This window comes from Giraffa tippelskirchi, chromosome 2, assembly GCF_054371585.1.
Source record: "Giraffa tippelskirchi isolate mGirTip1 chromosome 2, T2T-mGirTip1v1.2.pri, whole genome shotgun sequence".
Classification (NCBI taxonomy): domain Eukaryota; kingdom Metazoa; phylum Chordata; class Mammalia; order Artiodactyla; family Giraffidae; genus Giraffa; species Giraffa tippelskirchi.
In genome coordinates this window covers 9,144,340-9,171,841 of record NC_137276.1, presented here as the reverse complement: position 1 = coordinate 9,171,841, position 27,502 = coordinate 9,144,340, and the positions used below count along the sequence as shown (strand labels likewise).

At 42.1% G+C, this 27,502-nt stretch overlaps 1 protein-coding gene across 6 annotated transcripts in view; it reads left to right on the top strand.

Annotated features, from left to right (window-relative positions):
• Positions 1 to 27,502, top strand: part of ACADSB (acyl-CoA dehydrogenase short/branched chain) — a 45,551-nt gene that overhangs the window by 13,608 nt on the left and 4,441 nt on the right. For 5 of the 6 annotated variants that reach the window (XM_081573429.1, XM_081573428.1, XM_081573426.1 and 2 more), the window contains 10 exons: positions 7,893 to 8,049; positions 8,276 to 8,376; positions 11,122 to 11,328; positions 12,048 to 12,218; positions 13,390 to 13,515; positions 14,878 to 14,970; positions 18,709 to 18,798; positions 20,188 to 20,325; positions 22,702 to 22,801; positions 23,555 to 23,954. In XM_081573429.1, coding sequence (XP_081429555.1) covers positions 8,031 to 8,049; positions 8,276 to 8,376; positions 11,122 to 11,328; positions 12,048 to 12,218; positions 13,390 to 13,515; positions 14,878 to 14,970; positions 18,709 to 18,798; positions 20,188 to 20,325; positions 22,702 to 22,801; positions 23,555 to 23,625 — 1,116 coding nt within the window. In that variant the 5' untranslated portion in view covers positions 7,893 to 8,030 and the 3' untranslated portion in view covers positions 23,626 to 23,954. Of the gene's footprint in view, positions 1 to 7,892; positions 8,050 to 8,275; positions 8,377 to 11,121; positions 11,329 to 12,047; positions 12,219 to 13,389; positions 13,516 to 14,877; positions 14,971 to 18,708; positions 18,799 to 20,187; positions 21,599 to 22,701; positions 22,802 to 23,554; positions 23,955 to 27,502 lie in introns of those variants that run through there. The other variant, XR_014077771.1, reaches the window with a different exon arrangement.

Below are 27,502 nucleotides of genomic sequence, written 5' to 3'. Positions count from 1 at the left end.
CATGGAGTCACAAAGAGTCGGACACTACTGAGCAACTGAACTGAACTGAATCAAATATTAGCATAATCTCTAATATTTCAGTTAGAGGTTAGTGAAATAAAATATAGTTTTTCCCCCATCTATGTTCATGGGCTTTGTTGTTCGGCCAATAGGAGCCTGCAGACCCCAGATATGATCATTAGTACTTCTGACTGCAGCAGAACTCTGGGCGGTTGAGTAGGAAACAGATCAGACTCAAGCTTCGAAAAGTATTTGGCAAGGCATAAATAACCATTATTCCATTCAGCTAGCAATTGCTGCTCTATACAAAAAAATGTGATGATGTGGTGCAATGGGTTATAACCGTGGAAAATCATTTTGATGGAGTGGACACCAAATTGCAGAGGCTGAGGTCAACACTGAAGGGCAGGGGGCAGTTGAAAATCATCGTGGAAACCTTGGGCTGAGCTGTTAAAGGCAAGGCAAGGAGACATCTCCTTTATTAAGAATCGCCGTATTAAAAGGAAATCTTTTTTTTTTCCTTCCCAAAAGGAGAGGTGTTATCTTTCAGTGCTTTGGTTTATAATGGATTCCATTCACTTAGCATATACAGCCACTATTTTATGATGAGTATCTTCAGTAATCTCCTATACTTGTCCACCACATTTTTAAAGTACGTTTGCCCCTGTTATCTTGTGTCTAAAGTAACTGCTATGGGTTGGACAGTCATATACTTTGTCAGTAGCAATATTGAGGCTAAGGGGGTCACAACTGTGTCAGTGGGGAAAACTGGGTACAGTAAGACCCCCTGGCATCTTAAGTTTCTCAGTGCTGGGTTTTCTGCTGAAGATCAGCTTTGGTAGAAAGATGATGTACAGCGAGTTCTGTAGTGGGTTTAGTGAAGCAAATCTCCTCTAGAAATAAGAAATGGGGGCAGTGTATTACAGCTTTTGACATGTCACAGGCAAGATTCCAGAGCATTTTGTGGAGAACGTAGCTTGGCCCATTCTTTCATTCATTTGAATATAGATTGAGGGCCCCATCCGGCCGCTGAACCCACACTCAGAAGGGCACCCACACTCAACTCCAGTCCCCTTCTCCCACTCTTCTTCCCTCCTTGTGCCTGCTATTGCTGATCACTCTGTCTCCTTCTGCTGCTTAGCAACACTCCCCTGCCCCACCCCGCAGAGGTCGGGTGGGAGGGCCCCTTCATATTTGCATTTCTTACTTCACTCCTTCTTATCCTGTGATTTCATTCTTGTCATCTGTTTCAACAGAAAGAAGGCGGTGTCTTCCCGCTTCCTTTTATCTAGTTCCAAGTTTTCATATCTCAGCTCTGTGTTTTAATGAGAAAAAAAAGGTCCATGCAACTTTGTCCTGAATTATCTGTCTCCTAATTCTCAAAACAAAATCAGCTAGAAAAATTGAGATGGACACATTTTTTTCCCCCTGACTGGCCAGTATTTCTTTTCCCCAGGAGAACCCAGAGTAGACTGCATGTACTCTTAGGCACAGAACTGCAAAGACTAACCCATATGTAGGTGAGGTTAACAGTGATGTCAGACATGGTGACTCTTGTTTCTTTTTTCCTCTTTTTATCAATAAGCTTTTCAGTGAACACTCAAAGCTATTAAGAAAATATATTGCAATATATTACTACATATGCTTTTTTTTTTTTCAGGCGAGGCTTTAGTGGGACTCCTGCTGCAGGGTGGGGTTGTATGAGAACAAACCAACAAGCTCCCTTGCTTGCTCTGCACACCAAGGAAGGCTGAGCTTGTTCCTTATATGGGAAAGGGTAGGGATGTGTCCAGGGGTCAGGTAGGAGGGGTGGCTTACTTAGGTGGTCTGCCCACCCCTTAGGTGGTGTTGTGTGCTGGGGCATGCTTTTGCTCCAGGCTCTTTAGAAGTGGCAGTTGGGTTTTTCGGTCTCTTTGTATCTTTTGCCCAGCATCTGCCCTAACTGCTCATGCAGGCAGTTATTTTTCATCCCAAATAGTTTCTCTGTATTTTATTGATGGAGGAGAGGTTGTTCAGATATAAGCTTTGCAGCAGTGCAGCAAAGGGTCCCAGATCCCAGACCTGTCTTGTTGCCCACTGAGAGACTCTACATTGTTGTTCTTAAAATGCTGAAGGTCTCTTCTTCTGAAACTTCTTCCTGCTGGACAGGGACCGCAGACCCTACCCTACCCTAGAGGTGTAGAAGTCCCTCGCTGACTGGTCAAAGGACCTGTAGGGACCTGGGCCACTCTCCACTGGAATGGGCTGAGTTTCTTGAGCCATCATGAGCCTTACATCAAGCTGTTGGAGCCAAAAGGACACAAACTTAACCAAAACGTTAAACAAGCAAGGGATGTAAAGGAGAACAATAGCCATTGAAGGACCTAAAAAGAGAAGGAACCTGGTTAACTATGGTCTTCCTTAATGTTGATAAGGGAGGCAGTATCACCTGGGCTTGTTCAGTTGAAGCCTCTCTGCCTGGGCTTGTGCAGTTCAGTTCAGTTGCTCAATCGTGTCTGACTCATTGTGACCCCATGGACTGCCAGGCCTCCTTGTCCTTCACCAACTCCTGGAACTTACTCAAACTCCTGTCCATCAAGTTGGTGATGTCATCCAAGCATCTCATCCCCTGTCGTCCCCTTCTCCTCCCACATTCAATCTTTCCCAGCATCAGGGTCTTTTCCAGTGAGTAAGTTCTTTGCATCAGGTGGCCAAAGTATTGGAACTTCAGCTTCAGCATCAGTCCTTCCAATGAATATTCAGGACTGATTTCTTTTAGGATGGACTGGCTTGATCTCCTTGCTGTCCAAGGGACTCTCAAGAGTCTTCTCCAATACCACAGTTCAAAAGCATCAGTTCTTCAGCATTTAGCTTTCTTTATAGTCGAACTCTCACATCCATACATGACTACTGGAAAAACCATAGCTTTGACTAGACGGACCTTTGTTGGCAAAGTAATGTCTCTGCTTTTTAATATGCTGTCTAGATTGGTCATAGCTTTTTTTCCAAGGAGCAAGTGTCTTTTAATTTCATGACTACAGTCATCATCTGCAATGATTTTGGAGCCCAAGAAAATAAAGTCTCTGACTGTTTCCATTGTTTCCCCATCTATTTGCCATGAAGTGATGGGACTAGATGCCATGATCTTAGTTTTCTGAATGTTGAGTTTTAAGCCAGCTTTTCACTCTCCTCTTTCACTTTCATCAAGAAGCTCTTTAGTTTCTCTTTGCTTTCTGCCATAAGTGTGGTGTCATCTATATATCTGAGGTTATTGATATTTCTCCCAGCAATCTTGATTCCAGCCTGTGCTTCATCCAGCCCGGCATTTCGTATGATGTACTCTGCATATAAGTTAAATAAGCAGCCTAGGCTTGTATTTCCTTAATATAAACTTTTATCTGTTCTGGCACATTGGTCCAAGTGCAGCAGGAAGTAGTTGTTCTGCCAGAAGATTATCAAGGGTCAGACAATTGTCAAGAACCATGTCATACAAGGGGACAAGAGCATTTCCAAGGCCCCATAAGGCTTTAAATTGGAGCCAGCACACTACATCATTTTACTTAGCTGTCCGATGGTGCCTGTCTTTTGAACACGTATCTCAGAGCTTCTTCTGGCTCACAGGTATACTATTTTCTGTTGTGACCTGCAGGGTTTCTGAGGGTAAAAGCTTTAGTCTGGACAAGTGTACCCAACTAGATATCCCCTGCAGTTTGACAGCAATTCAGTTCATTTCAGTTCAGTCGCTCAGTCGTGTCTGACTCTTTGCGACCCCATGAATTGCAGCACGCCAGGCCTCTCTGTCCATCACCAACTGCCAGAGTTTACCCAAACTCATGTCCATTGAGTCGGTGATGCCATCCAACCATCTCATCCTCTGTCGTCCCCTTCTCCTCCTGCCCTCAATCTTTCCCAGCATTACGGTCTTTTTCCAATGAGTCAACTCTTCTCATGAGGTGGCCAAAGTATTGGAGTTTCACCTTCAACATCAGTCCTTCCAGTGAACACCCAGGACTGATCTCCTTTAGGATGGACTGGTTGGATCTCCTTGCAGTCCAAGGGACTCTCAAGAGTCTTCTCCAACACCACAGTTCAAAAGCATCAATTCTTTGGTGCTCAGCTTTCTTCACAGTCCAACTCTCACATCCATACATGACCACTGGAAAAACCATAGCCTTGACTAGATGGACCTTTGTTGGCAAAGTAATGTCTCTGCTTTTCAATATGCTATCTAGGTTGGTCATAACTTTCCTTCCAAGGAGTAAGCGTCTTTTAATTTCATGGCTGCAATCACCATCAGCATTGATTTTGGAACCCAAAAAAATAAAGTCTGACACTGTTTCCACTGTTTCCCCATCTACTTCCCATAAAGTGATGGGACCAGATGCCACGATCTTAGTTTTCTGAACGTTGAGCTTTAAGCCAACTTTTTCACTCTCCTCTTTCACTTTCATCGAGAGGCTCTTTAGTTCTTCTTCACTTTCGGCCATAAGGGTGGTATCTATCATCTGCATATCTGAGGTTACTGATATTTCTCCCGGCAATCTTGATTCCAGCTTGTGTTTCTTCCAGCCCAATAGGGGTGGTTAAAAGTACTCTATAGGGGCCCTTTCATTTTGACAACAGGTGGTCTTGGAGAGACCCCTGTCTCCAGGTTTTAAGAAGAATTTGGTCTCCTGGGTTTCTTTTTTTGTGAAAGTGCTACTCCTTCCTCTATATTTTTAATGGGGGCTGGCTGTGCCTTGTGGGCATAGTCCCGGATTGCCTCGTTTGCATTTTTTTCTCAACTTTACATTTGCTTTTTAATTTTGCAAAGCTTGACTTTGTTTCTTGCCTGTTCCATGAACTCTGTCTTGTCCTGACGGTGCCCTCAGCTTCTCAGCAGCTGGAGAACTCTGTCCCTATGTGCTCGCAGGCATTTGACAGATCCTCAGTATATTCTGTTAATTTTTGTTGGCTGAAAGGAAAACACTAATTTTTTTAACAGCTTCTCTGAGGTATAATTTACATAGCAATATAATTCACATTGTGTAATTATAGTGTGGTTGGATGGCATCACTGACTCAATGATGATGAGTCTGAGCAAGCTCCAGGAGATGGTGAAGGACAGGGAAGCCTGGTGTGCTGCAGTCCACGGGGTCGCAAAGAGTCAGACACGACTGAACAGCTGAACAGCAACATCATTCATGCTTTTTAAGAGTATAATACAATAGTTTTCAGTAAGTACACTGAGATGTGCAGCCATCATCAGAGTCCGGTTCTGGAACATTTCCATCACCCCAAAAAGATCGCCGTGTCCTTTGGCAGACACTCCTCATTCTCGCCCTGAACCACAGGCAACCACTGCTCCACTTTGTGTCTGCATGGATTTGCCTGCTCTAGAAATTTCGTATAAAGAGACTTACATAAATATATGATCTTCTGGGCTGGCTTCTTTCACTTGGCATGTTTTGTTTGTCTGTGTTCAGGAAAAAACTAATTCCTCATTTGTTTCCCCTGTACTAAAATTCTACAGAAAAATATTGAGAAGGTATAACAAGCATTTTTTTTCCCAAAATAATTCATCTTCATATAATTTCTTCATTTATGCAGTTTACACTTATCCATTCATTTAACTTCCTATCTTTTAATACCCTTATACCCGATGTCCGATTTCCTGCATCCCAAGCCATGGTTGTCTGTGCTCCTTCTCATCTTCTTTACCTCCATCTGCCTAGCATTTTCTGGGTTCTTCCCAGGTACAAGTGATACGAGATATCCTATGTACTCTTTTTGTTTTTCACTTTTTTTTAAATTGGAGGGTAATTCCTTTATAATATTGTGTTGGCCTCTGCCACACATCAACATGAATCAACCACAGGTGTATATATGTCCCCTCCCTCCTGAACCCCTCTCCCACCTCCCACCCCATCCCACCCCATCCCACCCCATCCCACCCCTCTAGGTTGTCACAGAACCCTGGGTTGAGCTCCCTGTGTCACACAGCAAATTCCCACTTGCTATGGTTATGTATCTGTTTCCATGCTATCCTCTCAATTCATCCCACCCTCTGCTGCTGCTGCTGCTAAGTCGCTTCAGTCGTGTCTGATTCTGTGCGACCCCATAGACGCAGCCCACCAGGCTCCCCCACCCCTGGGATTCCCCAGGCAAGAATACTGGAGTGGGTTGCCATTTCCTTCTCCAATGCATGAAAATGAAAAGTGAAAGTGAAGTCGCTCAGTCGTGTCCCGACTCTTCGCAACCCCATGGACTACAGCCTACCAGGCTCCTCCGTCCATGGGAGTTTCCAGGCAAGAGTACTGGAGTGGGATGCCATTGCCTTCTCTGATCCCACCCTCTAACACATGCATATGGAATCTTGAAAGATGGTACTGATGAACCTACTTGCAGGACAGCAATGGAGATGCAGACATAGAGAACAGACTTACAAGCATTTGAAATCAGATGTGTGTCTCTCTCTCTTTTCTTTTCATTAAAATCGGATGGTCTCTCTCTTTCTGTCAACAACAAAGCCATTGTTGACCAGGAGTTGAAGGATTTGAGACCCTGTGACAGGGGGACACACTAATGGCAGGAGGAGCTGGCCTTGCAGTTTCACTGTTACAACCCTGACTACTTCTGTTAGACCACCACTGCTGTGTTCTTATGGATCAGAGGAGAGTTATTCATTACCAGTGTTGAGTTCCTACTATACAGTGGGTACCATGCTAAACCCTTGATGTGGATTGCTTCCACAAAGCTTTCCAAAAGGTTACTATCCTTATTTTTACAGGAAAGGAAACTAAGACTGAGAGATTTTAACAGAGAGGTTAGAAACCACCTGCCCAAGATCACATAGCTCAGTTGGTAAAGAATCTGCTTGCAATGCAGGAGACCCCTTCCTGGGTCAGGAAGATCTGTTGGAGAAGGGATAGGCTTACCCACTCCAGTATTCTTGGGCTTCCCTGTGGCTCAGCTGGTAAAGAATCTGCCTGCAATGCAGGAGATCTGGGTTCGGTCCCTGGGTTGGGAAGATCCCCTGGAGAAGGGAAAGGCTACCCACTCCAGTATTCTGTCTTGAAGAATTCCATGGACTGTATAGCCCATGGGGTCACAAAGAGTTGGACACGACTGAGCGACTTTAACTTTTCACTTCAAGATCACACAGTAAGCAGCCAGACTGAAACTTGTTCTTCCGGACTCCGGAACCCATTTTCTTAACCTGTATGTTCTGGTACTAATTAATGAGAAGCTGAAAAAAAAAAACACTGTCCACAGAAACCCAAAAAGCAGAGCTCCTTGCAGCCAGGCAGGGCAGCTGGGATGCTCGGCTCCCTCAGCTGTCCCTAGGCCCTCACACATTCCTGCCCCATGAGAGAATTCTCTTCACTGTAATCAGTCAGTACTGTTAGAGTCCGGTTTTCCTAGCCAAGAAGTTACAGAAATGTGTCATTTGAAGAATGAGTTCTACCTGGAAAGTTCTGTTTCCTCGAAGGTGCTGGGAAAGATTGAGGGCAGGAGGAGAAGGGGACGACAGAGGATGAGATGGTTGGATGGCATCACCGACTCAATGGACATGGGTTTGAGTGGACTCCCGGAGTTGGTGGTGGACGGGGAGGCCTGGCATGCTGCGGTTCATGGGGTTGCAAAGAGTCAGACACGACTGAGCGACTGAACTGAACTGAAGAAGTAATTACATGGAGAGACGTATTCCTTTAGAACAGCTCCTTTCCGGATAAACCAACTTGTGGTTTTTTGGTCACAGGATGGTGAATCTTAACGCTCCAGGCCAATCTCCCTTATTTTGCTGAAAGAAGTTGTAAGGGTGGGTTTGTCAAGTTAATGCCCAAAGGAGCTGACGTTCCCTCCTCTTGATGTGCTTTTCTGCCCTCGTGTGTATGCGTGTGTTCCCTACTCAATGGCGACTGTTCCCACAGCTACGAAGAAACTTCCCAACCTGCCTGTCTTCCTGGAAAACTCCTCATGCCCTAAATTCTTCTCAGTCAGAAGCTCAGCTCAAAGCAAAAAGCAATGGACTACCTCTTGCCCCTCTGCAAACGTTTACAGATGAGGAGATGATGATAAAGAGCACAGGTAAGTGAGCTCGGATTCACCACCGTCCTCCTCAGGTCGCGACGAGGCCTTTGCTGTGAGATCACACGGCCTGTGACAGGGCTGGGGGAGGTGTTCTCCTAAGTTTGTGAATGGAGTTTTTGTCATTAATTTCAAGTCCTCCTTTTTTCTTTTTCTTTTTTTTTTTTAAAGTAATACATGCCAGATTTATAAAATAAAGACTTATTATTATTTTTTTCCCCTACAGTTAAAAGATTTGCACAGGAAAAAGTTGCTCCTTTTGTTTCAAAAATGGATGAAGATTCAAAAATGGAAAAATCCATAATACAAGGATTGTTTCAACAAGGGGTATATAATTAATGATTATTCTAATTTCAAACTTTCATAAATACCTTCCAGTATTAAAATGCGTGCATACTTTTAAATTTAGGAATGGTAATGATGGCATAATTTCCTAGTCAGAGTTATGTGACTTCTCTTTCAGATTGAGAGCCCAGTTAAACTTTTATTAGAAATACCCATGCTTTTTAAGTAAAAGGTTAGAAGCAAGAGTGATTTCTTCAGACCAGTGGTATTCAACTGGGGCCTATTTTTGTTCGCCAGAGGACATCTGGCAATGTCTGAAGACGTTGGTAGTCACAACTAGGTGCTACTGATGTCTAGTAAGATGCAGGCTGAACATCTCAGAGTGCACAGGATGGCCTGCCGAAACACAGAATTATCCAGCTTAGTAACGCCAAGGTTACGAAACCTTGCTTTAGTAAAACTTCACACTAGAGCATCTACCTGAATCTCTGTGTATGTAGGAAACTTAAAAGCAAGAGGTTCGCATCTGAAATCCATCAGATTTAACCCGGGCAACCAGTTTCCAACTTTTTAATTGGAAACTCATGGTGCTTTAATAGAAGCACAGTATATAAAATAGATGAAAATAGAAATGTTCTGACTGTGAGTATAGGGAGAGGTTATCAGCATGGGAGCCCCACGGAGAACATTTCAGAATCACTGGACTCTTCATCTCTCCCTTCTGTATAGGTGGGAAGGTTTTGTTTTTTTTTTTGAAATACTAAGGCTATCCGTGGTAGCTCAGCTGGTAAAGAATCCGCCTGCAGTGTGGGAGGCCTGGGTTCGATCCCTGGGTCGGCAAGATTCCCTGGAGGAAGGCATGGCAACCCACTCCAGTATTCTTGCCTGAAGAATCCCTGTAGAGCCTGCTGGGCTACAGTCCATGGGGTCACCAAGAGTTGGACATGACTGAGCAACTAAGCACACACATGCAAGGCTACCCCAGGTGGCGCTAATGGTAAAGAACCTGCCCACCAAGGCAGGAGATGTAAGAGACGCAGGTTAGATCCCTGGGTTGGGAAGATCCCCCGGAGGAGAGCATGGCAACCCACTCCAGTATCCTTGCCTGGAGAATCCCATGGGCAGAGGAGCCTGGTGGGCCACTGTCCATGGGGTCGCACAGAGTCGGACACTAAGCAACTTAGCACACAAGGCTATCCCAGAACTAATAGTCCCTATTAGTTCAGAGCCATTGTCTTAAATCTTAACCAGTTATCCTATTTGAAAATTAGTCTTTTCCAGTAATTGTTTTATTTCTTACTGTTCAAATAATACTAGTTTTGGTTTTTTTTTAATACCATATAGTAGTAGTTTTTCAACTTTCTTTTAGCAGTGAAACTGTTGGGAAAATAGAATCTTATGTGAAGTCACAGTGGTTCAGAAAGCATTCATTTCTCAGCCAGATCCATTTACAGAACCTCAAGGCTTCTCTGAGAGGTCTTGGGGTCCCACGGTTTGAGCATCACTCTCAAGAGGGGGTAGTTCTTGCAGGCAGGGTCATTTGCAGTGACAGGTTGCCTGCCACATCACAGTCACTCCTGCCTGCTTGTCACACACCTCTTGGGGGGTCAGCTTCGTTTCACATCTTGCATCAACGATTCTCAGGCTCATGTGACTCCTAACTTCTGACCTCTACAAAGGTCACCTCCCAAGATAACTGACAAATATGTCCATCGGTGACCTTTTTAGAGAAGCAGTGTCTCTGACAGCTGTTAAAGATATGACAGTCCGATATTCTCACGCCTCCGTCAGCCTTCAGGCACCTCCCAGTCCTGAGTGCTTCCTCATAGAACATCATTGCTGGTTTGCTCAGCCTTTCTATCCTCCCCCTTGTGGTTCTCACATCCTATCAGCTAAGTTTCCCATCAGCTAAAAACATAACAGCCATACCCAGGCTGCAGCGCGTGCGACTCCCTACTACCTGGGGAGGACAGAGAGAAGCATTCCTCTTTGCCTGGTACAGCTTTGTGTCTCCCCCCCACCCCCCTTAGAAAAAGGCAGAAGATTTATTCTATGTGAAGAGAAGTCAGAGTATACACAGTTTTGGGTCTTGAATTACATGTGCACACATTCTCTTTCTGAAACGAGGACACTTAAAAAACGGAATACTGTGGATGTTTCATGTTCCAGACTGAGGACTGGTTACTGAACAGTCAGGCAGTTACTGAAAAGCCTTGACCAGTTTTGACCATGATTCCCAGGCATCTGGGCCTTGTCTTGTGTGATTCTAGGAAACACTAGACCACATGTGGTCTGCTAACCATCTGGACTTGCTGAAATGGTTCCAAAAAGAATGGTCATTCAGTTATTCATTCAATTATTATCTCAGTTTAAAGGGTCAAGGTGGAGGGGACTGACTCAGAGATTCTGCTCAATGAAATTGGAGATATTCACTGCTTTCTCCAGTTCCCTCATTACATATTTTATTGTTATTCCATTTCAGTATCCTTCAATTATTTTACCTCTCTTATTTTTGTTTTGTAGATCCCAAAAGCAAATAATTGATAGTTCTAGCATGTCATTTTATCTTTTGAAATATATTTCTGTTATAGATTTTTCTGTTTGTTATAGATTTTTTTTTTGTTACTTAGAGGGATAGAGCCATACCAAATAAAAATAAGATATACATACAGAATTTAAAAATTAAGAACATATATAGTTAGAAATTATTTTTGAACTCATTCTTGCAAGAAATTGTCCCATATAAAAAATAGCTTTTTAACATACGTTTCCTTCTTTTTCCTTTAGTTGATGGGTATTGAAATTGACACAAAATACGGAGGAACGGGAGCTTCATTTTTTTCCTCTATCCTAGTGATAGAGGAGTTAGCCAAAGTTGATGCATCTGTGGCTCTGGTATGTGACATCCAGAACACGTTAATTAACAGGATGATTGCAAAATACGGAACAGAAGAACAGAAGGCTACCTATTTTCCCAAACTAGCTACAGAAAAGGTGAGTTGACATGAGCTGTTGAAATGGATCTGATCTTGTCTAAATGTAGGATGTTTTCAGGAGAAAAGTAGCTACAGTGTTGGCTTTTCTGTTTAAGACCACGACACAGAACCACTAATTTTACTCAAGCAATGCTCAGTAAATTAATGCTGCCCTTGTGGCTCAGACGATAAAGAATGTGCCTGCAATACAGGAGACCTGGGTTGGATCTCTGGATCAGAAAGATCCCCTGGAGAAGGGTATGACACCCCACTCCAGTATTCTTGCCAGGAGAATTCCATGGATAGAGGAGCCTGGTGGGCTACAATCTATGGAATCCCAAAGAGCTGGACATGGCTGAATGGCTAATACACACTAGAAAAATACACTTGGAAATTTAGAGAATTACCATTGCACAATTAAATTATTTCTGTTTGAGGCCCAATTATATCTATTATTTTGATTGGTGGTTTCATTTACATTGCAATTATGAAAACCAGTTTAATGAAACGTAGCTTTGAGTATGTGTGCTTAGATCTTTAAGTGTGACCTAGACAAATAGTGGGATATATTTTGGGAAATAATGCTGTCAGAATGCAGTTAGTATTTCGATACATACAGGCTTTTGGAAGTAGCTAAAAGTTTTTGATTTTCAAATGTGAATTTTGCTGTAAGTGGGTATTTGTTATGCAGAATATAAATACAGGTCTTAATTTGGAATTTTTTCCTTGAATGTGTAGGCATCAAGTATCTGCATTTCAGAGGCTGGAGCAGGTAGCGATTCATTTGCTATGAAGACCAGAGCTGATAAAAAGGGAGATTATTACATCATCAACGGTTCAAAGATGTGGATTAGCAGCGCTGAGATTGCTGGGCTGTTCTTGGTGATGGCAAATGCAGACTTTTCTGCTGTAAGTTTGAAGACAAACGGGCTCGCTGTTGCCCCCCTCATCTTTTCTCTTTGTTTCTTCTCCTTACTTCCATATTCATTTTAGGACTTAGTCTTAAATTCTTCATTCTCCTCAGAATTGGAAAGGTTAGACAGCCAACATCTTTTCATCTGCTTATTTACTAACCTCCTAAAACAAATATTACAATTAACAATAAATTTTAGCTACATGGAGGACCATTTAATTAATCTCTTAATCTGTTAGACGGGAAGCTAAAATTTTGAATTTTATAGAATTTCAGATTTTCTGTTTAATAATGAAGAATTTAAGTAGCTATTTAGTACATTTATTTATTTATTTATTTTTGATGTGGATCATTTTAAGTTTTACTGAATTTGTTACAGTGTTGCTTCTGTTTTATTTTTTGGCCAGGAGGCATGTGGGATCTCAGCTCCCCAACCAGGAGCTAAACCCACACCCCTTACATTGAAAGGTGGCATCTTAACCAGTGGACAGCCAGGGAAGTCCCCTAGCACATTTATTTTTTTAAATTCTCATTCTTAAAATAAGAAGGGCTTATTCTTATTTAAAAGAAGAAGGGCTTCCCAGATGGCTCAGGAGTAAAGAATCCACCTGCCAATGCAGGAGTCACAGGAGACACGGGTTCAATCCCTAAGTCTGGAAGATCCCTTGGAGGAGACGATGGCAACCCATTCCAGTTTTCTTGCCTAGAGTATCCATCGTGGACAGAGGAGCGTGGTGGGCTACAGTCCATGGGGTTGCAAAGAGTCGGACACGACTGAGCACTCACATACACATTCAGTTGAAAAATAGACATATAGCAAAATGGTAAAGATGGTTTTGTTTTTTCTCTAGGGTAATATTTAATTTAATTAAATTTTGAAACTTTATAAAATAAAGTTAAATTTAAGATGGGGAATTAATCATGTAATACTTTTGTGTTGCTTAATAATTTTAATAGCAACAGTGGTTTCTGAAAGTGTAAAATAAAAAGTTCTTGATTTTGAATCTACTTTCACCACTCTGGTTTCATAACACAGATGGTGCAATTCTGAGATCATTAGTAATTAGTGCTCAAGTCTGCTTTTAGTTTTCTGTTTACTTTGAGCCCTTTGGAAACAAGAGATCTTCTCAGTCAAAGTGGTGATAGCGTTTTGAATCTGCATTTCAGGGATATAAAGGAATTACCTGCTTCTTGGTCGATGGTAATACCGAGGGCCTTCGTATAGGGAAACCAGAGAACAAATTGGGAATCAGAGCATCTTCCACCTGCCCAGTCACATTTGAAAATGTCAAGGTGGGTATCTTAGACAAGGAATAAGCTCTGCCTGTATGTATAGATGCAAGTAAGGATCAAAATTATTAGTCCTACACAGGAGAGTACTTTGTAAACCTCTTGAACAGTGATCTTAGTTGAGGTCATGACCTCAGTGTGCCTCTCACAAAAGTTGACACCAAGGATGGAAACCTGTCTGCCCAGCTGCTGGTCTCAGGCGCCAACCCCGAGAAGTCATCTCATTCCTAGTTTAGCAACCTGGTACTTGAGCACCAAACGTGGCTTCAGAGGAGGAAGCCCCCAGCAAGGCCACAAGGTGGGGCTGTTGCCCAGTAAGAGTGGAAAACAGCCAGGCAGCCCCCCGCAGGTGAGAGATGAGTCTTAAAAGAGATGAGTCTTAAAAAAAAGAAGCGATGACTAGAATGAGGTGCTTTAGACTTGACTGAGATAGGGCAGGGTGTGATGCATCAGCTGCCACTGGTGAGAATGTCCCCTTTTTGGCTCCCTGGTGACCGTGTATGTGCTCCTGGGGTGTCCCTAGGGTGTCGTGTGAGCCTCACTGCTGCACCCCAACTGTCTTTCTTCTCATCTCACTTTGCTTTCCCCACACTGCCCACTCTTGTCTCCTAACTGCTCATGTTAAGAAGCTAAATGTATTTTTTTAATTTCTCTCCTCTCTATAAAGCAGGGGTTTTTTTTGGCCATGCCACACAGCTTGTGAGGTCTTAGTTCCCCAACCAGGAATCAAACCTGTGCCCCCAGCAGTGAAAATGCAGAGTCCTAACCACTGGACCGCCAGGGAATTCTGCTAAGTGTATTTTTTTTTTAATTGCTCCTAGCCTAGATTTTTTAAACATGAGTAAACAGTTTAATCTATTTCTTCACTCTTCCTTTATCTTCTGTACACATGCATTGTCCATACGCATGTGTACACACACACCCCTCCATTGATTTTTGTCGCAATAATAGTCTCAACAGAAGAAAGGCTTACTACCCTTACACGTTTTCTGTTATTTCTAATAGTTTATTTCACATTGTAGCATACAAGTAAGAGTTCAGGGAGGGGGGCGGAATTGTTATTCATTTATGTTGTTGATTAATTGTATGAGATTTGATTCTTCTAGATTCAACAGATGTCTGTGCTAGGCTCTGGAGGAAGCAGTAGTGAACAGCGTGGACTTGAGTTCTATCCCTCTGAGAGTGCGTGGGAAGCAGTTTAGGAGTTACAGAGACATACCGGACAATTTCCTTGGAGTTCAATGAATACAATGCTAGAGTGTTATCACAGAAATTGAGAGTATATATATATGCATTTAAAAATATATAATCAAAATGAATTATGGCAAATTAAATTGAGAAATAACTGCACGTTTTTCTTTTCAGGTTCCAAAAACAAATATCCTGGGACAAGTTGGACACAGCTATAAGTATGCCATCGGGAGTCTTAATGAAGGCAGAATAGGAATCGCTGCACAGGTTAGCCAGATTTCAGCCCTTTAACTTGGCTCTTCCACACACAGTCAATTAAAATGTAAAAAGAAAAAAAAAAATCAGTAAAACCAGTGAGTATTTGGAAGCCTGTCAACACAAGATGGCGCCCTTCCCTTCCATGAAGTGAAAGAATAGCTTCTGACTGGGATTTCTTTAAAATTCTGCTTTGGTCAATTATGTAATGTCCTGAGACCCAAACGGTGGCTTAGAGCTAACAGTTTTTTCTGCTTTGAGAGCATTAAAGTATTATCTAATACCAGGATCGATAACTTAAGTACATTGTAGATTAAATGTGGTGTTATTTTTGAAAATCAACTTTTCAAAGCATGCAGTTCATTTTGCAATTTTAAAAATTAAGAATAAGTAACATTCAGGGGACTTCCCTGGCAGTCCGGTGGCTGACCCCATGTTCCCAGTGCAGGGGGCCTGGGTTTGATCCGTGGCCAGGGAACCAGACCGCACAAGCCTCAAGGGCGATCAAAGATCCCAGGTGGCACAACTAAGACCAGATAAATAAACAAACATTTAAAGTGAGTAAATAAATCTTTAAAAAAAAGGAAGATGTTACAGTCTATTGTGTAGTGAGAGTCTCTGTAGATAATGAAAGATTTTTACTTAGTGTTTTGCATGTGAAAATCAAACAACTTTTTGGCCTGGTACTTAGAGATAAAATGGCAACAATTAAACAGATATATAAGATAAGGACTATTTAATTTTTTTTTAACCAAATTTGCTCTTTAAATAGGATATTAAATTTTTCTATTAGATGACACCAGTTGTTTTCTAGAATCACAAAGTAAAATCTTTGGTGTTATGAATTCATTTTTGTAATATATTAACTTTTAATCAATGAGTATTTAGAATTCAAAAACAGCTTTTAGATTTTGAAGATATTGCATATATTAACTATTTGGAATAGTTAAATTATAATTTTACTCTAGATTTTTCTTCACTGATGTTAATCTGCTAATAAAATAGTCTTAGCTCAAAACTTAACCCATATTTTCCACAAAGCATAGATAACATATCAGTAAAGAGAACTGGCTTATCTGTTGTTTTTAAAGTTTTTCTGTGATTCAGCTTCATCAGATATGGCATTAAAAACTACAGCACTGGATTTTGTTCTCCCCAGACACATAAATAATACAGATGTCTGACAGTAAATACATAGCCTGGGCTTTAGTCTAATTACTCCAAGTTATCTTATAACCTAATTAAAAGTTAAGTTCAGAAAAGAGAGAAACAAAGAGTAAGGTCTGGTAGTTATTGTTTCTTGATTAATACTGTGAATGCCGTTTAGAGAAAGAGGCACCTGTAACAGTGAACTGAAGGCGTCCATCCTCAAAACTCTGTAGTTGTAAAGAATTTTAGTTTCTCACTATTTATAGTGAACACATTGTACACTGTTTTGGAAAAGCCTGTGTTGACTGACAAGTGATCACTACAATTTGTGTCAATATACCGTATTGCTGGCATCCTGTGAACTTTAGTTGTAAGGGTTTAGTAGCATCATCTTCTCTCACAGCCAAAAGTACAGTGAGTTGCTGCCTCATTTTAATTTGCTTTTGGGGTTTTGACTTGCTTTGTGTTTTGTCCTTAATATAATGGAGCATAATATTCCATCCTCCAGAAAGTTCAAAGTAAAAGGCTAAGGAAAAATTTGAATGAACACTAATGAAATATTGATAAGTTTGTGGGCATTTTCCCCAAAAGGTTTAACTATTGATTTTTTTTTTTTTTCCTTTTTCTAAAACCTACATGGTTTGATGTAATTAGATAGTGATTCAACAGCTACCTAATGTTGAAATGTAGAAACAGTTTCTAAGCTCAAATTCATTCAGTTCTTACAGAGATTGGGATGGCAATGAGACAGTCCAGCTAAAACTGCCACTGTATCCTGATTTGTTCCTCAAATGTGTACACTGATATTTTTACTGGCACCTCTGTGTCAGTTGTCCCCAACTCTCACTGTGCATTAAATCACTGAAGAGTTTTCAGAATGCTGGTGCTCAGGCCCACTCTCTCTCCCACCTCGGTCCCACGCCCAGGGTTTGGGTTTGGTTGCTAGACCCTCACATTGTTTGGTTTTTTTTTCCATGATTGAAAATAATTTATTGAGGTGAGGTTTGTGTAACAAAATTAATCATTTTAAATTGAATAATTCAGTAGCATGTGTTATATTCCCAATGTTGCTTAGCAGGCACCACTCTTATCCTAGAACATTTTCGTAGCCCCGGAAAGAAGTGCTGTGCCTTTAAGGACTCACTCCCAGTGCTGGGTAGACTCTTACCTTTATGGTCCCTCTCATCAGTTCAGTTCAGTCACTCAGTCGTGTCCAGCTCTGCGACCCCATGGACTGCAGCAGGCCAGGCAGATGGAGGGTTCTGACAAAATGTGGTCCACTGGGAAAGGGAGTGGCAAACCACTTCAGTATTCTTGCCTTGAGAACCCCATGAACAGTATGTAAAGGGTCCCTCTCATTTTCTGCTGTAAGTCAGAGGCAAGGGAAGGAGGGTGGCTGAGCATTTGTGGTCTTGGAGAGGTTAATGCTCAGGGCGGCCCCACATTGGTATTTTTATTATTTGAGTTCCCCTAGATGATTCTGATGTGCTGTCAGGGTTGAGAAACACTGCTCCTTTACGTTCTGACACCCAACCCACCGAAGCTCTGGGTGACGTTCAGTCGCTAAGTCCTGTCCGACTCTTTGTGACCCCATGGACTGCAGCACGCTAGGCTTCCCTGTCCTTCACTGTCTCCCAGAGTTCACTCAAACTCATGTTCATTGATTCAGTGATGCCGTCCAACCATCTCATCCTCTGTCACCCTCTTCTCCTCCTGCCTTCAGTCTTTCCCAGCATCAAGGTCTTTTCCAATGAGTCAGCTCATCGTAATCAATGACCAAAGTATTGGAACTTCAGCTTCAGCATCAGTCCTGCCAATGAATATTCAGGGTTGATTTTCTTTAGGATTGACTGGTTTGATCTCCTTGCTGTCCAAGGGGCTCTCAAGAGTCTTATCCAGCACCAAAACTCTTATTAATCCTGATCGTATACAAAATGGACCAGAAGATAGAAAGTTCAGAAGTGATAAAATTCCTGAGGCTTAGTTTGTGCCTAGAGACTCAAGCTTAAAGAAGAAGAATCCATAAAAGTGGGCATAACCACGCCAAAAAGTCTACCTCCATGCTGGAATCAAATGTATTCTTCTTCATAGGAAATTACTCACATTTTCTCCCAATTCATGACTTTATGACTTCCTAATCTAAGCTTAGCGACAGTGGCAATAGAACACAGAGAAAGATGGAAAACTCTGCCTTCCTGCTTGCTTAATCACATCCGACTTTTTGCGACCCCATGGACTATAGCCTACCAGACTCCTCTGTCCGTGGGATTTCCCAGGCAAGCATATGGAATGGGTTGCCATTTCCTTCTCTGGGGAATCTTCCCAACCCAGGGATCGAACTTGAGTCTCCTGTATTTCCTGCATTGGCAGACAGGTTCTTTATCTGCTGAGCCATCAGGGAAGTGTTCTCCCAATTACTAGAACTTAAGTTCTATAAATGCAGTGGATGAAGGTCATTAACATATGCCTCACCATCTTGGTATGCCTAGTTCTTTGTCTACCCCAACTTTTCAATTTGCCTGTAAAAAGAATTTGTAACCTGAATAATTAAGAACATAAGCTATTAATAAAAAATAAGAAATTCTGATTTTTTTTTAACAGATGCTGGGACTGGCTCAAGGCTGTTTTGACTACACTATTCCATATATTAAAGAAAGGGAGCAATTTGGCAGAAGGGTATTTGATTTTCAGGTATGTAATTATTAGCATCTTTCTACCATTCTGTACTCTCTTGTCTTCCTGTTAATGAAAAGCTTTGTTACAAAGCCGCAAGGGAATCCTCTCAGGGATTTTAATGGGAGAGGCACAGGGAGGAAGGAATAGGTCTCAGTGTGTATACTTGTGATTGCCTTGACCTTCTCCAAGGGCAGAACTGTAGTCCTTGAGGCCTGGTTATGGCATGATTCAGGATACACCAGTGAGCTCTTGGGAGCTGCCTCCTCATGACTTCCAAGTTCCAGAGCCTGGGGTTTGTGGTCAGACACCCTGGGTTAGAATCCTGGCTCTTTGTCTTGCTGGCTTAGTCCTTGAGCATGTTACATCACCTCTGCAAACCTCAGCCGCTTCATCTGTAAAATAAAGATAACACTAAATACTCTTTAGGATGATTTAGAATCAAATAGATGTTTTAAGGAGCTTCCCTGGTGTCTCAGATGGTAAAGAATCTGCCTGCAATGCTGGAGACCTGAGTTCGAACGATCCCTGGGTTAGGAAGATCCCCTGGAGAAGGGAACAGCTACCCTCTCCAGTATTCTGGCCTGCAGAGTTCCATGGACAGAGGAGCCTGGCAGGCTACAGTCTATGGGGTTGCAAAGAGCCGGACACGACTGAGCGACTTTCACTTTCTTTCAGATGTTTCAAGTGCTTGACACAGTATTGAAAATAACACTCACATTTTTAAACATGATTCCACGATAATTTATCTTTTAAACCTTGGCATGCATGCTAAGTTGCTTCAGTTGTATCTGACTCTTCTCGACCCCATGGATTGTAGCCCGCCAAGCTTCTCTGTTCATGGGATTCTCCAGGCAAGAATACTGGAGTGGTTTGCCATGCCCTCCTCAAGGGGATCTTCCCAACCTAGGGATTAAACCCACATCTCCCTCGGCTCTTACATTGCAGGCGGATTCTTTACCGCTGAGCCACCAGGGAAGGCTTTAAATCTCAGCAGTTGTAAACAATTTACCTGAACTTTGAAAAATTTTTCAGAAGCAATATGTGGAGTGGTTTATTTTAGATTGCAGGTTTTAAGCTACCTTCTGGTGGCTCAGACAGTAAAGAATCCACCTGCAATCAGGAGACCTGGGTTTGATCCCTAGGTTGGGAAGATCCCTTGAAGAAGGGAATGGCTACCCACTCCAGTACTGTTGCCTGGAGAATTCCATGGACTAGAGCAGCCTGGCGGGCTACAGTCCATGAGGTCAAAAAGAGTTGGATACAACTAACACTTGTGCAAAATGAATGTTTATTTTTGGGCAAGTATGTTTTGAGTCTGTCAGTGTTCCATATCCAGGCGGGATTTTGACAATGAGCTGTGTTTCCAGAAATTGTGATTCTCTACATTGGATCTGACTATTCCAGGGGCTCCAACACCAAGTGGCTCACATGGCCACCCAGCTGGAAGCTGCACGATTACTCACATACAATGCTGCGAGGCTCTTAGAAGCTGGAAGGCCAATCATTAAAGAAGCATCTATGGCCAAATACCATGCATCAGAGGTAAAACAAACAAGAGTAATGCAGTCTTTTAAATTTTTTTTTTAACTTTTTATTTTGTATTGGAGTATAGCCAATTAACAATGCTGTGATAGTTTCAGGTTGCAGTCTTTTAATTTTTAAGATATTTATTTATTAACCTTGTCATTTAGGAATGTTGCTTGAACATTTGTTTGTTTTTCAAGTAAAATAACATGGACCTTCTAGTTCCTACACAGGAAATGCAAGAAAGTAAAGCTGCCGTAGGAAGGTGCTTTAACTCTGTGAGGTTTCCATGTTCTCATGGCTTTCGGGTGGAAATCCAGTCACCCAGTTCAGGTGGAAAACCCACTGCAAATTCCTAGGTGTGCCTCAGCTGAACACTGGCCTCATGGCTGTGGTTTGAAGTTGGGACGAAGCGAATGCCCTGGAGGTAGTGTGAAATAGAAAATAGCAGGAAGAGACCATCCACGTGTTGACCGTACTCTGCATGTAACACGCTGGACTTGGGCTGAAACTTGGTCGCATCACGGGGCTCGGCAGTGTGTTAGTCATTCCCTGGCCTCAGATATTTCTTTAACCCCTTCAGCCCTCAGGTCTAATCTCGTGCCTCAGCTTCCCTTCTGAGCTCCAGACTAATAGATCCGCTTCTGCTTTAACCCCTCCATCCCCCTCCCCTGACCACCACCCTCCCTTCCCAACCCTGCACAGTCACAAACCTGAGTCCCCTCGACGCCCCTCCTTTGCTCCCACTCCCTGTTGAATCCATCATCTGTTATGAGAATTCCACCCCTCAATATGTCTTGAATTTGTTTCTCTCTCCCCTGGTATTTATTACCAGTCGTCTAATCCAAGCTGTACCACCTCTTTACCAAACCACTGGAGTCACCTTCTAACTTCTCGTTGGTCCCTATGGCTTCCTCCAGTCCAGTGTCCCTTTCAAGGTGTCCATGAGGCCATGTTATGCTCCAGTTTTAAACCCTTCAGTGACTCCTCACAAAAAATGGGAGCTTTTTATTCACTTCCTATTGTTGCTTTGAACAAATTACCGAAAATTTAGTGCCTGAGACAGTACAGTTCTGTCGTCTCACAGTTCTGGGGTAAGGGACATCTGAAATGAGCTTCACAGGTGGTGCAGGGATAAAGAATCCACCTGCAATGCAGGAGACGCACAGAGACTCGAGTTTGATCCCTGGGTCAGGAAGATCCCCTGGAGGAGGACATGGCAACCCACTCCAGTATTCTTACCTGGAGAATCCCATGGACAGAGGAGCTACAGTCCATGGGGTTGCAGAGAGTTGGACACGACTGAGCGACTGAGCACACACACACACATGCACACACGTTCACACACACGTGTGCATGCACACATACACACGGGGTGAAATTTGAGTGTCGGCAGAGCTGCCCTCCTAAGGGCTCTGGGGGAAAGTCCATCTCCTCTTCTTCCCCAGCTTCTAGAACCCACTTGCTTTCTGAGACTCAGGGCCCCTTCCTCCGTCCTCAGAGCCAGCAGTGTAGTGTGTTTAGATCTTCCTGTGTCTGTGGTCACATCACCCTTCTCTACTTCCCTCTTTCCCTTATAAGGACCCTTGTGATGACACGGGACCTGCCCGGATAACCTGGGATCATCCCTTAACTTAATCAACCTGCAAGTTCCTATGCCATGTGGGTGATGCACATTTATACTTTCTGGGGATTCTCCTGTGGACACCTTCGGGGGCCAGCATACTATTTAAACTGCTCACATCACATGAGGCCCATTGCTGCCCACACCCATTCCCTTTTCACAGCTCACCCCTACCCCAACCCATTGGTCCTCAGGCCTTTGAGGTCGATGAACCCACTTCCCCCTTGGAGCCTTTCTACGTGTCACTCCTCAGTTTGAAATGTCCTGGACTTGTCCTTTAGTTGTTGTCAGCGAGGCTGTGCCTTCCTCACCCGTTGCCCCGTCTAAACCGTGGCAGCTTCTCCTGCAGGCTCTTCTCTGGCCCCATACAGTTTTTCGGTTTCAGTGATCGTGGTTCAACCTCTGTCTCTCTGAATGGCCAGCAGTACCAAAAGGGCAGTGACTGGTCAGTGCCCAGACATTGTGGCTGGCAGAGTGGGTGATACAAGAAGGCCCTTGGTTAACATTTGGTAAGTAAATGACACCATCGACAAGTGTACGAGTCTAAAACAAAGACCCTAATTGTCTTAAGAAAAGAAGAATTTTATGAACTAATGGGAAATTTTCCATAAATGGTATAGAGACTGGGACGAAGAAATGTTAATTTACAAAATAACCTCAATCCTTCCAATTGCCAATGGCAGTGAATCCATGTTACTAAGAACATTCTAGAGTGTTGGTCATGTGTAAGTTATGCAGTTTCAGCATGATTTGTGCTTCTTTTTTGGTAGCTTGCAGGCCTCATAACCAGCAAGTGTATCGAGTGGATGGGAGGAGTGGGCTACACCAAAAGTTACCCTGTGGAAAAATATTTCCGAGATGCGAAGATTGGTAAATAGAGTTTTTAAACATTTATTTTGTTTTATTTGACTCTGTAGGTGTTTTAGGCTGTTGAATTGGTTTGATTTTGTTGTTGTTGTTACTGATACCTAAGCAGGGGCAGTTTTAATCTCTTCAGTTACTATGTTTCTTGGCTCTCCTTTTTTTGTGACTGGGTTTTTTTCCCCCTACTTCTTCCTTCAAAAAAGTAGATTTTTTTTTTTTTAAACATCAAATTGTCTTTTTAAATGCCTCAAGGCCTCTGAAGGCCTTTCAATAAAACCACAACAAATTCTACTGTTAATTTTTCTTTTACTAAAAATGTTAATATTTTTGATTGGTTCGATGCTGTTGCTGGAAGCCCAGTTCTAATTTTAGACACAAGGTGGGTGACCAAGCCTGAGCACTCCGCTGCTCTACCACCAGGTAGGAAGATAGTGACTCAGCAGCTATAAAAGCTGCCTATTAAAAAAAAAAAAGCTGCCTATTCCTAGGAAACCATGCGGGCTTGTGCCTTGATAGTTTAGGAACGGGAAACTTCACCTGGTTAATACTGATTCTGGAAATCTGTAAATCAAATGGAATATTGTTATCTCTTAGGTAAAATTACCTTGTCAAATCATACCACATTTAGGGGACATTGGATAGTGTTCCTGGTAAAGTTTTATAGTAAATGCAGAGGTGGTGTTTGCCGACCTGTTTCTTGTACAGACTCCTTTACTGTGGCTCCACTCCTATTTGTTCCTTTTCTCCCCTTTCTTTAAGGCACAATTTATGAAGGAACTTCAAATATCCAGCTGAACACCATTGCAAAGTGCATCGATGCGGAATACTGACAGGACAGCCAAAGAAGTGGGACCCCTCCCTGCTGCCGCTGGTGTTAAATTTTAAACTCTGTGCCTTGTTGGGGGCTGTGAACCTCCATCTCACTGAATGACTTCATTTAGGCCCTTCATCTTGGATCTAAGACCCTTTCTGTCTTTTCTTTACAATCTGCTTAACTTAGGCACAGAAAATCACTTTTAAAATTTGGGAAGAAATGCACCCATATTTTCTCCAAAACTATTTTTAAACCTCTGTATGCATTATCATTCTAGCTTCAGTATACAGAAGTTTCACTTTATTAGAATTTGGAAAAATAAAGACAGTTTAAGTCTTTCTTGCAGATATGGCTATTTTATATTCCTGTCATTATACATCATCAGTCAAAGAGACATTTGTGATTGTTGGCAGTTCTATAGAACAAACAAATTCAATTATAAGTTGCTAAACTAGGTAGACACTGATAAAAATTTATTTAGAAAAATATAAAAGTTTTTGGAAAAGACTCATTGGAAAAGACCCTGATGCTGGGAAAGATCGAAAACAGGAGAAGGGGACGGCAGGATGAAATGGTTGGATGGCATCACCGACTCCATGGACGTGAGTTTAAGCAAGTTCTGGGAGTTGATGATGGACAAGGAAGCCTGGTGTGCCACAGTCCGTGGGGTCGCAAAGAGTCAGATGCAACTGAACTGAAAAGTGTTAGTAATGAATATAAAAAATTGAGTGGAAAATGAGGGTATAACTCTATAGTTTATATAATTGAAGAAAACATTTTAACAAAGGAAAGCGATATAATTTGTTACTATAACTGACCAGTGTGAAAGGTGTATTTTATGATGATTGCAGTAGATCATTTTGAAAACAAGTCTTGAGGACTTCTCTGATGGTCCAGTGGTGAAGAATCTGCCTTGCAGTGCAGGGGACATGGGTTTGAGTCCTGGTAGGGGAACTAAGATCCCATATGCCACGGAGCAACTGAGCCCACACTTGGCAACTACTGAACTTGCATGCTCCAGGGTCCATGTGACCCAACTAGAGAGCCCATGTGCCTCAACAAGAGATCCCACATGACAGAAGACCCGACACAGCCAAATAAATAAATAAACATTTTAAAATAAATAAATAAAAGATGACTGGACTTTAAAAAAAATAAAAACAAGTCTCTACATTAGTTTTCAAGCATGAAATTTAAATAATTTGGTTTAATAATCAGAATATACTCAACATTGTAATATTCATTTTGCCAATGATGCTGTTTATGTCTCTATATTGAATACTTAAGCTTCAATTTAAATTGAATACTGAGTAAAATTGTTTACTCAAGCTTAGTTGTTGAGCTTTATCATGACAGATAATTCAGAAATTATACTTTAGCTCAGTGATTCTCCAGAGGGATTGTCTTGCCCTCTTAATGAAGTGTATTAAAATCTTCTAAGGAAGGAAGAATACAAGAGACCTGTAGGGTTTGAAAAGCATATTTAGACATTATAAAAAAGGACATATCTGAGAAGGCAAAAATCTGTTGTTTTACAGTCAAATTATAGAAAGGCAAAGCTCAACAAACTATCTAGCTGGCAATGCCAGTTCTTCAGTATCAGGGATTCTTGACCAGAAGAGGATCTAAGTCCTCTGTCCCCTAGCGGGGAGGTGGACAGTGAAGGGCTGAGTGTGTTATATTTCCTGGGACAGGGCACAGGTTAGAGGTGTTGGAGAATGTTTCAATGCTCATCCAGTTGTTTAAAGCAATCACTGCTGTCAGATGGGAAGCACTTTAGTACTTTAATGAAAGGATGACGTTTATTAAGAAAACTTGACATTTTCGAAGTAATTTTGCTTTACACATTCGTGTTCTTCAAATTGTATAATGCATATCATGGTTAAATATTCAGAATTGTGTAAGTACAGTGGAGATAGGAGTTACATTAGAATATTAGAAAAATGGACGAATTTAGACCTCCGATCAAAAGAGATCAAGTCTACTTAACTTTCAGATAGGGAGCTGATGGAAACCAGTCATTCAGTCTTTCAGAACAAAAGGACAGTACTCTGATAAGTAAAGTAGGGGATGGATGAATTGCCCTAAAGTGGGGTGGGGACATCTTTGATTTCTGTGGTTATTTGAGTGAGGTAGGCTTTTCAGATGACAGAGTAGAAGCCAACATCAGTAACGCTAACTTCCTCCCCTAGAGTTATAAACATGTGAAGCTACAATAAACCTTGTTCAGATTAGCAGTACAAGAGAGGCTTCTGTGTATATCTGAACCTTGAATTTATATTTCATATTGATACAGTTCTAATTGCGAGTATATTTTTGTGCGTGTTCGCAAATAACAGTTGAAAATCATGTATTATAGTTAATATCTGTCCCTGCCTTCTTCCATTAGTGAATTTTGTTATTGTACCATTTACCAAAGAGGATGTGGTGGGTTTTCCTCATAGTTCTTCCATTATAGCTTTTCTTAATAACCATGACTTTGGGGGTTTTGAATTTGTGTGTAGGGGAAGGACAGGCTTGTTTGCCTCCGGAAGCCTGTCATCACTGTTTGTTAATTTGAGGATGGGACCGTTACGGGGCCCAGAAGGGAGAGACGAACACCAAGTCGTATTTATGTGGGCAGAGCTGGGCTCACCCCGACTGCCACGTTAGTATTGTCAGGAATTTCACTTTACAACACAAAAATGAATCGGTCTCAAAGGTTTTAGAATTATGGAACGCTCCCAATTCCTGGTGTGAGTAGAGAATCCCCCTGCAATACAGGAGATCCGAGTTCAGTCCCTGGGTGGGGAAGATCTCCTGTAGAAGGGAATGGCTGGCTACCCATGCCAATACTCTTGCCTGGAGAGTTACATGTACAAAGGTGGGCTACAGTTCATGGTGTCACAAAAAGTCGGACACGACTAAGTGACTAACACTTCACTTTCAAATCTTAGAAAGGCTTTAGAGAACCATCCAGCCAACTCTCTTCATTTTAAAAGTGAAGGATTCATATAGCCCAGAATACTTACCCAAGATTATCCATCCAGGGCCAAAGATAAAACAGAGATCCAAATGTACTGGCTCCCAATTCAGTGTGTTTCCTACTGTTTACCACTGTCTCTGTTCAACACATTCTGGATTTCATCCTTGTTATATTTCAGTCCTCTTATTGGTTTATTTTAGGTTTAACTGATAAAGGAATAACATTTCAGAAGTGTTAAGACTGATGGGTGTCATTACTTACATTTATAAATCACCTGCTGAATATACCAGCTGATGTAGCTGGTACGTCAAATGTGAGGATGATTGTAATCACTTGGTTTTATGATTATGGTGTGTTTTAGTAAATGCACTAGTTATATCCTTGCTGATGTATTTTTGCTGATCTTTCAGAAAGTAAAACTTTTGTTGTAATGGTACACATCAGACTGTAATCAGTGTTACAAAATCAATATTCTACGGAGAATGAAAAACTAAAGCACTACCTGGAGGCTTTTGCTACTTTAATAAAGCAAAATTGTTTGTTATGCATACAGAAGTAAGAAAACAATGTACTCTTCCCGAAAGACAGACTCTGCACCTTTGTTTACCAAGCTGGTAGCTTGCCTGTCATGTAAGCCAATTTTGTTTGTTTTCAGGGAAGAGACCAATTTTGAATTTATGATGCTAAATAAAATTTTTACCAGATTGATCACCCCCCTCCCTCGCTTCTTTTTAAAGCGAAAAAAAGCAGCTCTTCAGTGGAGAGGTCACTTCTTTTGAACACATCTTCACAGTATGTATGGGGTTTCCCTGGTGGCTCAGACGGTAAAGCGTCTGCCTACAGTGCGGGAGACCTGGGTTCAATCCCTGGGTCGGGAAGATCCCCTGGAGAAGGAAATGGCAACCTACTCCAGTACTCTTGCCTGGAA